Below are 13,214 nucleotides of genomic sequence, written 5' to 3'. Positions count from 1 at the left end.
ACGCCCGGGCTGGATTTGAATTCTCAGCACACGCCGGCTGTGCCTGCATGGCGAAGCGATGCCGACAGGTCGGGAGCCATCGCGTCGTGCAGCTCTGACCGTCCGGATGCTGGGGAAGGTCTGCCGGGTGCTAACTGCTGCTTTAAGCATTTGTTTTCGGGCTAAACACGCGAACTGTGGCATAGCGTCACACCGGGCGTGATGCTCTCTTTTCACTCAAATGGTTTTACTCCTAGGATTTACAGTCGTGGGCAGCGAAAGCCGATGGCAGCCGGGCTGGTTGAAACTTCTTGTGCCTGAACAGCTCTGAGGGGGAGACGGGGGGGTTCCACAGCGCCCTTCTCCGCCCAGGACCGCGCACCCGCTGTCACGCTACTGGAAATACTCGCTGGCCTTCCACCCTGCTCTAAAAAGTTGTTTGTTTGTTTGTTTGTTTCACAAGAAAGCGGTGGTTGTTGACAAGACTGCTCTTTCTTTTGTACCGGGTGCGTGCAGCTCCGAGGCGGTGCCTCAGGAGGGGGCTGAGGGGACGCAGGCCGCCCGCCGCCCGCGGCGTGCCCGGCGGCCCCGCCATCAGCCCCCCTCACGGGGCAGCGGCGATAACGGGGGGGCAGCGCCCGGCCCGGCCCGGCCTGGCCTCGCCTCGGGGGCGCGGGGGCCGCCCCCCTGCCCCGCGACCGCCCGGGGGGGCCCGAGGGCTCCGCTCCCGGCTCCTTCCCTTTGTGCCCCGGCGGCGGCCGCGTTGCCACGGCAACCGTCCCGCGGGCGGCGGCGGCGGCGCAGGCCGGGCGGGCGGCAGGAGGCGGGCCGAGCGGCGGCGCAAGATGGCTCCCCGAGGCGGCGGGCCGCGCTGAGAGCGCGGGCAGGCAGCGAGCAGCGGCAGCGGGGCCGCGCCCGGCCCCGCCGCGGCCCCCTCGGCTCCGCGCGTCCCCCCTCCCCCCCCCCGGGGCGGCCCCAGCGGCGTCAGCCCCGCGGCCTCGCCTCGCCTCGCCCCGCGGGCGCGTCCCGCCGCCCGCCGTGAGCGCCGCCGCGCCAATGCCAGCCCCGCGCCGCCCGGCCAGCCCCCGCCGGTGCCATGGCTCTGACCTTGTTCGGTGAGTAGCGGCCGCGGCGCCCATTGTCTGCCGCGGGGCGGGGTCCGCGGGCCGGGCGGCTGCGGGCGCGGGCAGCGGCCGGGCGGAGGCCGGCGGGAGCTGCCCCGGAGCGGCCGGGCAGCGGCGGAGGGCTCGGGGCGGTCCCCGCCGGCAGCAGGTCCCGGCCGGGCACCGGGAGCGACTTGGCGGGGGCCGGCCGTGTGCTGGCTGCGTGGGACCCGCGGCTGGCGGGGCGCCCCTCCGTAAGCGGCCGCCTGGCTTTCGCCCATCTCGGGGTCCCCGGGCTGGTGCAGTTCCTTCAGAGAACTAGCGCGGCTTCGCCTCTTGCCCCGTGGAAGCTGCCACCTGTTCTGCCGCTTGTGCGCGTCCCGGCACGCGCTGCGGAGCGGTTCCCCCCCGGCGGGCAGCGGCTCCGTGCCGCGGGGGGCTCGGGGCCCTGCGCCCAGCGGGTGCTCGAGGAGCGCGAGTGAACGGAGAGAGGGCACTCCCACGGCGGGTGTCGGTTATCCTGCAGCCTGCCGTGTCGTGTCACTGAAGCTTGGGCGTGCTGGGCAGAGCGTGGCTTCTTACACGGCCGCTCAGGGCAAGCGCTGTAGTTCTTCCGAACAAAAAGCCCAAATGCTAGGCTGTTGAACGTACGCGCTTTTTCTGTTGTGCGTAGCTAATGTGTCACTGAGATCTTTGGCTGCAAAACTGAGGCTGTTTTAACGCCAGCTTCTAAATAACGTGACGTTTATAAGTCAGGTACCTGTTTTCTAGGCTTACCTGATCAGCTTTTAATTCATGTACATTTTATCTACTTAATGACGTTTTTCTATTAATATAAATTTGCATTACAAAGTGAATTGAATCAAATGCTTGTGTGCTATCACATCTGCTGTTAGAGTAAATGACATTGATGCATGTAAAAGCTAATGAGCAAACAGAAGATGGAGTGGGGTGCCCTGCTGTGCCTGGTTTTTGAATAAAGTCTTGCCAAGGGTAAAAAAAAAAAACTCAGGACTTCATCCTTTTAAAAAAAAAGTTACAATAAAATGATGCAGCAAATAAGACTAACCTGTGCTGATAAATTTATGTGAAACCCTTCATAAACGTAAAACCTTTGGAGTACACCTTAAACCATGAATGCAAGAGCCTGAGTGGGATTTGCATGAAGGCAGAAAGCACTCAGTGTATTTGCAGATGAAGTTGTGATTAACTTACCATTGAGTTATCGTGGCTTCCTGTGTTGCTCTGTGTCCGCTGAGCTGATTTAGCTTGCCACACTTTGCCTCTTAGTGTACAACAAAGACAGACCAAACATGTTTGCTTTAGACTTAAAGAACAGCCTTCAGCTTTTATCTTGAATTTTGGCTGGTTATGGGTGGGCACATTTCCAGTTACCACGCCGCAGCTGACCCATAGTAACTCATTGCACATGTAAGCCATGAAAGAATATTTTTGTTTAGTTTCATCGTGAGCCTCTTTATTCCAAAGAAACATCAGCAAGTGTGGGAAGAGGCGGGGAAAAAAATGTACCTGAATGAATATATGTGTTTGAGAGATTAAACAGCTGTAATTGTGCTCTTTTAAGTTCACACCTCTCTGATACCAGTAAAACTGTCCTGAGCAAACACCTCCCTCAGGACCTGTTCGCTTTGGTTCTGTGCACTCACATAAACTCTAGGCTCGATATAGCACCTTTTTTCCTCTAACCCATAATGGTATATTTGAAACTTCAGACATTCTACGTCTGCTTGTAATAGGATGTGCTATAAAGCATATAAAACTTGAGATAAATTACCTTGTCAGCTTGGGGAGGAAAATCCACCAAGTTTGCAGGGTTCCTCTCAACGTGTGAGCACAGCAAGAGGGAGAGGAGAGGGATGGGAAGTGTCATAACGTGCTTTCTCCATGCTCCCGATGCTTTATGGCTGTTTCAGTGCATAGTAAAAAGCCTGTGCTGAGAGGGGACAGGGCAAGAGCAGGGTGACATTGTCAGGGCTCCAGATGAAGACGGACACCTGGTTATCAGGCAGCTGGGAGGTCGGGCATGCCACGTCTTTTATCCTTGGCAGAGAGGTCGGGAGCTGTCTGTTTCTGCAGGAGATCGCCCTTTGCCACCGGGCTACTGGCTGCGGTTGGCACCTTCAAGGCAGCACCCTGTGGCTCTCGGAAAGCTGGTTGGTGAGAGGAGCTCCTGGTGTATCAGCAGCGCTTTTCCTCCCCAGGAAGAGGCTGTTTCCCTTGTCCTGACTACTTCTTCCTTTGCAGTTACATCTAGTTGTCCAGATTATTATGCAACATGGGAAGAAAACATGACAACCCGTCACTTTCTCAGCCTTAGTTACTTTAAAGTTCTCCTCATCCTGTCCTGTCCACCCAGTTGTGACCTTCCAGGGTGTCCTGCGCTCGCTGCTGCTTGTGTGGGTGGCGGTGGGGGGCTGCCCGCAGTCCCTTGGTGTGGGGTACAGCAGCTTCAGCCCTCAGCACCTTAGGAGGGAGAGGAGAAAGAGCAGCCCCTGCTGGAAGTAGTCGGAGAGGGGAAGGCATGGAAGTTTCTGGCGGAGAACATGCCGCTACTACCTGTCAGCCAGCTTGGCTACTGGAGTAGGTGTGCAAATGTAGTGTTGTTTTTCGTCCTGCAGCAGCTTCACCACACGTTCAGGTTGTGGTCGCTGAACATGTAGCCCCTTTTCTCTCCGTAACCATTTCTTCCTGCCTGCTGCAGCAGCTGGAGCGGAGTTCAAGCTGTGTCCATCCCTGTCCTTTCAGCCCACCGTCAGTGGCTTCGTGTCCAGCCTGCTGTCATTCCACTGGGATAACTCAAGGGCGGGAAAGATAACAATGTCGAGGAAAAAGGGGGAAGTCGTCCCATTGCTACAGCTGTTTGCTAAGAGGGGTTTTGTTTCTGGGTGTCCTGAGAAGTGTCTAAAGCAAGTCAACATCGTACTTTGAAAGAAAAATGTTTTTTCGTCGTGCTTTCAGTGCTTATCACTTCACTTTCTGTTTGTTTGTTTGCTCATCAGCTGTCTTGTGTGAACAAAGGAAGACATTTCAAAATGGCCAGGAGAGCTCTTCGTGACCATACGTATCATTAGTTATTCATGCTACTGCCTCCCTGCTCAGAGCACGCCCGTGGCTGAAAACTTCCCTCCTGCATACTGGCGGGAAGAAATGAGAAGTGAAATGATTCCCGTTGAATATGCGAAGTGCTTGTTCTCCGATGAGTGGCTGCAGATGAATGGGATTAGAGACGGAGCTGTAGTCAGAATGACAGATACGGTTAGTTAAGGAGATGGTGAACAAGGACAGTTTAAAGAGAAGTTTATAGGAAAAATACCAGAAGAAAAGAAAAAAAGCAATGCAGTCAGGAAGGGTAGGGACAATGCAGCTGATTATGCCTTCATTTCGGGTGTGCATAGGTTGTTGAAAAGGCACCCAAGTATTAATTTGCCTGCTTAACAGAATTCTTTTCCACAACTATGAGCTCTGGTGTATTGCTGCACAAAAGTAATTTTCTATTAATCTATCTATTGCCGTGGGTATGAGGCAATCCTCTGAAATAGGTTCTGCCATACTTGAAATGCTAATTAACAACTGGCTGTGTTCAGCTCTGTGCATTTGTGGTTACTGTTCTCCACCAAACAGGACTGTCTCACTGCTGCTTCAAAAAGCTGGCTGTGCTTACGCTGCCACGAGCACGTATTTCCTAATGGGACAGCCTTAAAGTAAAGGTATCGTACAGAAGTGAAATCAGCCATTGTTCTCTAAATACTTGTTTTGCCTGCCTGGGGAGGACTTGTAAATCTTACTGTGCTTGGCTGGCTTAGTCAAAGGAACGTGGCCAGTCAAAGTTCCTCTAAAAAGCAGCTCACCAACACGTAATCCAACACGTGGAGTCGCTGCAGGCAGGAAGTACACAGAAGTGGATCTGCTTACTTCTTGCTGTCTGTACAGAACGGGAGGTAAACAGTTCACGTGCAATTCAAGTTGTTCCCCTCTCTGTTTTCAGATGTAGCCCTGAACTTCTCTTAAAACTTGTGGCTGGCTGTGATGGTAAAAGTTTACCAACAGAGCGACTTAACCAAAGGGACAGTTTGTGCCAGAAGAATGTTTTTTGAACCTATTCCTTCATGGGAATAGGAGTTGTAAGTTTTTTACAGCGTTGGTGCATTTATGATAGGGCTTTTGGCACTATAGGAAATATGTGTGGTGTGCTATAGGAATAATAGACAGACTAATTTTAAGGGAGATTTAAGCAAGTTAACATTTAGTCGTCGTGAGAACTTGAAATACTTTAATTAAACAAAACAATAGGTAAGGGCAATGGTTTTTGTCTTTTTTCTCTGTTTTGTTTTTTAAGCAAGATTTAAAAGTGAAGGTGATTTGTTGAGCGCGGATGGAAACCATGTTAGAGGTGAACTTGATCTTCCAACTCCCATTCATGTATCTGGGATGGAAAGTGGCCAAGTGCTGAGAATCATAAGATTATTTTCTCCTAGTTGCTGTCCTAACCTTACCTAATTTACAGAACCTAATGAAGCAAATAAGGAGAGCAACCTTGAAAAGCTTTTGCTGGCAATGCACTCTCAAGAAAAAATCGAAAGGGAAACCTGCTTAGGAACTAGGAAAAGAAGATGGATCTATTAACTGGCAAATTGGTATCAATTGATCAAAATATCAGAGAAGTGACACTAACACTTATAAATGAGGTTGAAAAACATCAGTCATGGCTTCTCAGCTTAGTGCTTGAGGCAGTGGCTAGTATAAAATCGTATTTTCTATGAATTGTGAATATTGTAGAATAATCTTGAGAAAGCAGAGGTGTGGGGATTGTTTCTGAAGCTGGAAAGCTTGTGGGCACGTGTAATTAATATGGGGGTTGGGAATTTTCTCCAAAGAGAGAGAAATTTCTACTAACCAATAGAGGATGTTATTGGTTTGCCTTGTGCTCTCCAGGAATATATCTGTTCTTACTGGAATGTATCAAAACACCTGCCCAGGAACCGTAGGCTAGAATTAAGTCAAGAATTGTGTGTAATAAACTATTTGCCTTCTTTTTACTAAAGGAAAGTAAATAAGGAAGAGAGGAAGATGTACATGGGTAACTAAAATGGAGCACGGAAAGATTTAAAATCCTGTCAGCATCAGCACGAGCCCTCTGAATTTGTCCCCTCCTAACAATTGTCTGCAGCCAGCCTTTTATCTGATAGAAACCCTCTCGTGATGCAGCCAGCTCAGGCACAGCGCTGGACACACGCACCCCTTTCTTCCTTGCTGCTGGATGACCCGCTTGGACCTGGAGACGTCTGCGTAGCACGGGATCTCACCAAACAGTGTCAGAGTGAAATGTCCTTGGGATCAGAGGATCAAGGAGGAGTTCCCAGGCTTCACTGACACAGACTGCAGCGCAGCTGAGGACTGACGTATCTATAGGTTTTCCTGGTTTGTTTTGGACTCCTCTGATCTTTCTGCCTTGTTGGGTTTGGGGACTTTATTTTCTCACTGCCTCTCTCCAAGAGTTCTTAGCTGCTTTTTTTGAGATGTATTAAAAGATTTCCATATGATAGAAAGCGTGTCTCAGTGTCAAGAATGTGTTTACATAATAATAGCAGTACCGTAGTTAAATACTATATTAATCAGTAAACTCAAGGTATAAATGCAGTACAAACCTTTTGGAAGACCGTATTATTTGTGCAAAATACAAGCATGTTAATCAGAATCCTTCCAGAGTACAGGCACAGGTAATTAAAAAAAAGCGCCATTCCTTGTCAGATGATTTTCTTTTCTTTCTGTGAATTTGGGGCGTAGCGTGTGCATCTCGAGCTATTTAGCTGCTCCACCTTGTGGGCAGATCGTGCAGTTCTGCAGAAGCGTGTTTGCAGATGAAGCAGAACAAGGCAAACCCAGGAGCTGGCCAGAGGGCTGTTTTGTAATTATTTAACGAATATAGTCATAAACTAGCTTGATGTCACATGAAAAATCGAAGGTCCCTGTGTGAGAATTTTGCAGATATTCAGAATCTGTCATTTCGGCCTGATAGATTCTGCCTTGCACATCTTCGTAAATGATGGCAGAAAAATAGCCCTCTAGGTTTTGCCTTTTCAATTCTGTCTTGAAACTAAGAAAAGCATAATATAAAGTCACAGAAATATTTGGTCTTCTAAAGCGTTTAACAATCCTGGTAGGACCTTGTAGTTGCCTGACATCTGGGACTGCAGCATCCCCTCTGGCCAGATGCAGGAAGGTGCTGGGAGGAGTTCCCGTAGTTCTCCGTGGTGGTCGCAAGGGTTTAGATGGATGGTGGAGCCCTGGTCACTGTCCCAGTGCGAGACTGGGGTGGGCACACCCAGCTGGACAGCCTGCAGTGTTCACTGGATGTGTGACAGCCTCTGCGAATGTGAAAGAGCTGATTGACATTTGACATTTCCAGCACTCAAAATATTTCCCAACCTATATCTGAATGAAAAAAAAACCACAGAATTTCTGAAGTGATTTCAGAATTTCTGGAAAACATGCTCACAAAATCCTATTTATTCCTGTGGGAGTCTGTTTTCCACGACATGTTTTGATACCTTGGTCCCCCAATCTATTTTTGTGTCTTGGCTAGCAGTTCTGTGATAAGCGCTGCGGGGAGATCTGAGGCTGCTGTGACAGGCAGGGCTGGGCAGAGCTTTTGGTTGCAATTGTGTTTAATGCTGATAGGATGTGGTGCTGTGGTCTGGCTTTTTGCATGCCCAAGTGTCGGTCCCCTGGGAGAATGTGTTAGGAAAACTGCAGCCTCTGCTCGTGCCCCCCTGGCCGGGCTGCAGGCAAGACCTCGCTGCTGACGGCGAGCAGGCAGCCCCGCTCGGGGTCCCAGGTGCCGCTGTGGGGAGCCCCCGGTCGCGTTCACCTTTGGTGCAGGTGGCAGCAGCGGGCTCTGCCCAAGGCATCGTGTGGCTGGGGCTGGCTACAAAAGTAAAGGTAAAAGACTGCTTCCTAAATACAGGAGGTGCTTTTGTTGCACGCTGCTTGGTGTGTGCTGCAGTGGCCGGCAGAGTTGCAATTGCAGCAATCTAAGTTGAACAGCAAATGCAATAAGGCATCACGTAGCAAAGTCTTAGAGAACTGCTGCAGCCGTGGAAAAAGTTACCAAATTATTCTGAGTGCAGAGCAGTTGGTGGACTGTGAAAAATGGAGTAATGGTAGAGGTCTGAAAAGGAAACCCAGTTTTAGCACAGTACCTGACAGCTCCTGGCTCTCACATTGGCAGGGTCCAACTCAGTCTCCTCAATGCTGAGTTAGTACCTGATAAGTATACAGTCCAGAGCAGACTATAAAAGTTGCTGATAATTATTTGGTAGGGGCAATCTTCCATACGTTTTCATCTGTGCTTTATGGCTTCCATATGAATCTGGACACAATACTTCAGTGCAATGTTGGATCACTTTTCATTGGGGGGAAAAAAAACACAACAGGATGTAGCTCTTCCTTGCCTCTGCCTTACGGACTGAACATGCACACAATAAAGGAAGCATGATTTTGACACAGCAATTAATTTTACCGATTTCCTTTTCAGGTTTTCCAAAGAGTATGTTTCGAAACGTGACTTGAAGGTGTTGAAACAACCTTCAGCGTTTTAACAGAAGCAGGGATATATTTCAAAATAAAGCAGAGATTTTTCTTTCTGTTGAGAAAATACTTGGAAATTCTGTGCTAAATATTATTTCAATGCCAAAATCTACATGGTAGAGGAATTACATCAGGTACTTGTTATCTGAGAAATAACATTTGTAGCATAAGAACGGCTGCAAGTATGTAAGGAAGAATTACCGACCTGAAAAACAGAGGAAGGAGAGAGAATTAATGAGGGTTTTTCCCGTTGTGAGATCCTGTGCTGGCGGCACCACCTATCTGCCCACCGCTGTTGGTGTCGGTGCTGGCTGTGGTCACAGCCCCTTCCCTCCCCGGTGGCAGAGCAGCAAGCTCGTCCATAACTCAGTGCAGCATCTCTTATCCCCTGGCTGTTGCTGAAACTACCCCGTACAAGAGGACATCCCTGCCACAGGCCTGCTCTGACCCAGCATCAGCCCAGGACGGTCACCTTGCCCTAACGCGCTTCTCTGCAGGTTCGGACATGGGTCCCTGTTCGGGTGTCCCTGGATTATTTTGGGTGTCCCTGCCACGCTGCAGCACAGCAGGCGCTGGGGCAGGGACAGGGGACATGGCGGTGCTGGGACGTGGCACGGGTGGATCTGCCAGAGCAGCCTTTGGGATGGCGGGTTGCAGGCTGCTTGAACGGAGAGCCCACGTGTGAGGAACTGCTGAGCTTGGTGGCACCTCTTCCACCTCCTGCAAAGGCCTGTGAGGAGCAGGAAGGGCTTTTCTCTGTTTTTTTTTTTAAGTTTTTTTTTGCTGGGTTAGTCCTGCTATTAGTTGTCATTCTGAAAAGTAAAAAAGCTATTTTTGGAAGGTTTCTTCCTTTTGCTGTGCAAAAGCAGGCATGGAAGATCCAGGCAGGACTTGCCATGTCTCAGAGCTGTGTTACATCTGCCCTTGTCTCTGTACGGAAATCCTGTAGATCACAATCTCTGACAGTTGCACGAACGTTCTGCCTCGCAGCTGTCCCCATCTAGTCACGTAGGTAGGCCAGAACCATTTTTTAAACTATAATCTGGAGTCCTGATCAGTCACATCCTACAGCTTTCCAAGTGTCTGTTTTTCGAGTTTTCCCAGACTGCAAGTTGCCACGATAGAGCTTTCTTTGTAAAGTCAAAGTAGAGCTAAATACACCCAAAGAGCTGTTACCCAGAGAGGCAGTGCTGCCTAGGGGATTGTTGGGTTGGCAAGACTGGGGAACAGAGATGCCAATCTTTGATCTACAGCGTGACTTCATCTACGTGGGCCTCTGCTGCTGTTGCCAGCAGCTGTTTGTATTTTCGGTTTAGACATCATGTGCTGTAGGACACAGTCTGCTTTTTGCTTGTGGACATTGCCATGGGCTCTCAGCTCCACTGAGGATGGGCCAATATCCCAGAAATGCATCTAATAATTGCTGAAGACCTCCTGCTTAACACGGTGCTGGGGTAAAGTGAGAGGTGATAAACCCAAGCTCCCATTATTTGGTGACCAATTTCTTGTTCTTGTAGTTAGTGGAAAAAGGGAGAAAGAAGGTCAAAACAAAGGTAAGAAAGCCATGGGAATTAAGTACTTGGAGAGGAAAAAAAAAAAAAGGAGTTACCCAGGAAAGGACTTGAGGGTCATCTTCGAGCATTGATCATACGGAGCTCTCCCGACATCTCTCCTGTTCCCACCGGGCAGTGGCAGAGCTCTGTGCCGAGCTCCTCTGCCCGCAGCCTGCTCCATGCTCACAGAGCTCAGCCTTCATCCTCGGGAGCACAGCTGGAGCCAAGGACAAATGCAGAGCCCATGCAGGCTCGTGCTTCGCAGACTTGCAGAGCAGCAGGTGTATCTACAGAGGAGGGAAAGATTTATGAAAAGAAGTATTTAATGCTATAAACAGGGAGAGGCTGATGGGTAAATATTTTTTGCCTTACTTCTTTGACTATAGTTACATTGGCAAGCCATGGAATTGCCCAGCAGGAATGTGAGATTTTTATCTGTTCTACCTGGAACATCCTATTTGGCGTCGCTGGAGGCCTCTTGAAGTTTTTATATGAGAACAGAGGTAAGGAACGACACCTCCAGCTTTTGGATTGGGGAATAGCTCGCAGCAACCGGAGAATGAAATTTGGAGTAAAAACCTAATTCCAACTCAAGAAAAGGCATCCCACCACATTGTGTCCATTTCCCTTCCTCTGACCCTGCCAATAATGTGTTTTAGGAGTTTCCTTCATAATACTATAAAACAATGCTGGTTCCAGGCAAGGGTACTTTACTTGGTATCTGTCCTCCTCCTTCCAGCCGTGAGTGTTGATGTATTGCATCTGTTCTGGAAATAAGGACGTAAATGCAAGCCATATTTTTGCATAAGCAATGGCTTGTGTTATTGACGACTGTTTTAGAAAATGAAAAATCTGTTTGTAATAAGAATCATAATTGGTTTGTTATAACTCTGATGGTCTAAGACTGTAAATGGGTCAAGTTTGGGAAAGGAGAGGCAACAGCGTCTATTAGACCATGACAAAGAGAGAGAGAGAGATGCTTTGGAGCACTGAGTCTGTCTTGAGATTGCTTGTAATGGCAGTCAGAAATCAGATCTGCTCTTAATTTTCTCTGGGGTGATTCTGGTTTTGCCTGGGCTGCTAATGGGTGGTTTTGTTTTGTTTGTTTTTTCCCACAGGAGGCTAATGAATTCACAGCAGCTATCTTGGTCTGAAATGCAAGGGAGGACAAGTTCTCAGCAGATTTTTACCAATGCATGGGGAGGCAGGGTCAGCATTGTGCTCTTTTGTTGTGGTTCAGCTTTTAGTAAAACCACAACACTGTATTTAAAAATGCTTTTTAGAACAGGAAAGTGAATGTATGTTCATTATCTCGGTGCTGGATGTGAAAAACATTCAAAGCATCCAAGCAAAAAGTGATAAAACATTCCTCCCCATTCAGTAAATTAGGGCATTATGCAACGGATGGAGGGGTTGTATTTCAAAAGTGCCTGAAAGCTCTTCCTTTATTTAGGGTCTCCTCTGCTCAACCTTGACTGGACAGTTTTCTTATTCAGGGGAAGGGATTAATTTACGGCTAGAAGACACTTTTATAACATATCATATTGTTCTTTTTCATTATTAGGGTGACCGGTCAGAATATTTGTGTAATCGAGCTCCACTCAAAATTCCCTCTTGGAGGATATGTTAGAGAAATGGAGACAAAAAGGTATTTTTGTGAATGCCTCTAGGCTGTGATTATAGAAGTTGTCACTGGCTGGAAGTTAGAGTAAAACTGATGTGCCGCTGCTGGTGCTATTAATGTTTGGAAGAACTAAAACAAGTGATGGGAAATGAGCTTGGTCTCTGTGCAGGAACGTTTTTAAAATGGGACAAAGGAGTATTTGTGAAAACAAAGAATATGAAAGGAAAAGTAGAAGGGCAAATATTTTCTCCTACATTATGACTCGCTCTGGTAGGAATGAAAACTGGGTAAGAGTGATAGCTTTGACAGGTATTGGTGCTCATTTCCAAGCAAACTTACCTGACCGTGATCAAAACAGTGTCTATAATGAAAACCACCCTGGATTTACACTAGGGAAGCTTGACTACAGTGTTTGAGTTTGTTACCAGGCATTAATCCAAACTGCTCTGAGACTCTACTGTCCTAATGTAGAAGTTATTTGAACGAAGCATCTATCAAATCTAAAAGATGTGATTCATCCGAGAGAGGCTATTCTTTCAATTTCGAACTTGCAAAATTTGTTTGCAGAAGACCTTTCACGTACCCCTAGGGAATTACAGGGAACTGCCCCACTCATTTTTCCAGTGCCTTGGGGCTGCAGACAGTGCATTCAGCTTTACTTCAGTGGGTTAAATAAATAATTGACAGGTGTTTTTTCTCTGAAATGGAGAAATTAAAGAGGCAAATTTGATTTTGATAGCATTACCAATTAGGAGATGTCTGCCATGTAAGCCAGACATTTCAGGATACCTGTGGGTCTGTAGAGCTATCATCAACCTCATGGTGATACAGATCGGAGGGTCAGGGACAACTGGTGGTCAGGCACCCCTGTCAGCACCCACAGCCATGTTAGGTAGTCGTTCCCATTGTATGGCTTTTTTAAAAAAATTACTATTATTGAGAAGAGAAGATGGTGTTTCCAGAAATGCTGTAAATTCCCTGTAGCCTGTTGTCTGAAGGCAGAAGAGAGACTACTGTAAATTGAAATCAAAATTAAATTCTGTGTTTGTTAAATGTCCACAAGGTGGCACTTGGCATCTTTTTACCTCTCTGAAGCCTGTTTTTTTATGCTTACAGCAACGCTAAGAAATAATTTTAGAGGTTTTGGAACTTTTCTTAAACAGTCATCTAACCGTGCTTTCATGGGAAGTGTATTTTTCCCCCATTAAACTTCAGTCAAGAAAAGGAAAGCAGCAACTGCATACTTTGCTTGTTATTGCAGACATGAAAATTCCAGCTGTTAAAAACACCTAAGTAAAATTTATTTTTTTTTTTGTTATTTTTCTTTCTTTTTGGTTGTTGTATGTC

General features: G+C 47.9%; 1 protein-coding gene across 2 annotated transcripts in view; it reads left to right on the top strand.

The window, feature by feature from the left end:
• Window positions 1-977: 977 nt before the first annotated feature.
• Window positions 978-13,214, top strand: part of CHN1 (chimerin 1) — a 96,114-nt gene continuing 83,877 nt past the window's right edge. The window contains exon 1 of one of the 2 annotated variants that reach the window (XM_083842068.1): window positions 978-1,094. In XM_083842068.1, the coding sequence (XP_083698194.1) occupies window positions 1,076-1,094 (19 nt within the window). In that variant the 5' untranslated portion in view covers window positions 978-1,075. Of the gene's footprint in view, window positions 1,095-11,851; window positions 11,892-13,214 lie in introns of those variants that run through there. The other variant, XM_083842067.1, reaches the window with a different exon arrangement.

The sequence above is a fragment of the Anser anser genome (assembly GCF_964211835.1).
Source record: "Anser anser genome assembly, chromosome: 6".
NCBI classification, from domain to species: Eukaryota; Metazoa; Chordata; class Aves; order Anseriformes; family Anatidae; genus Anser; species Anser anser.
The sequence above is the reverse complement of the archived record's forward strand: the minus strand, read 5'-3'. Positions and strand labels throughout refer to the sequence as shown.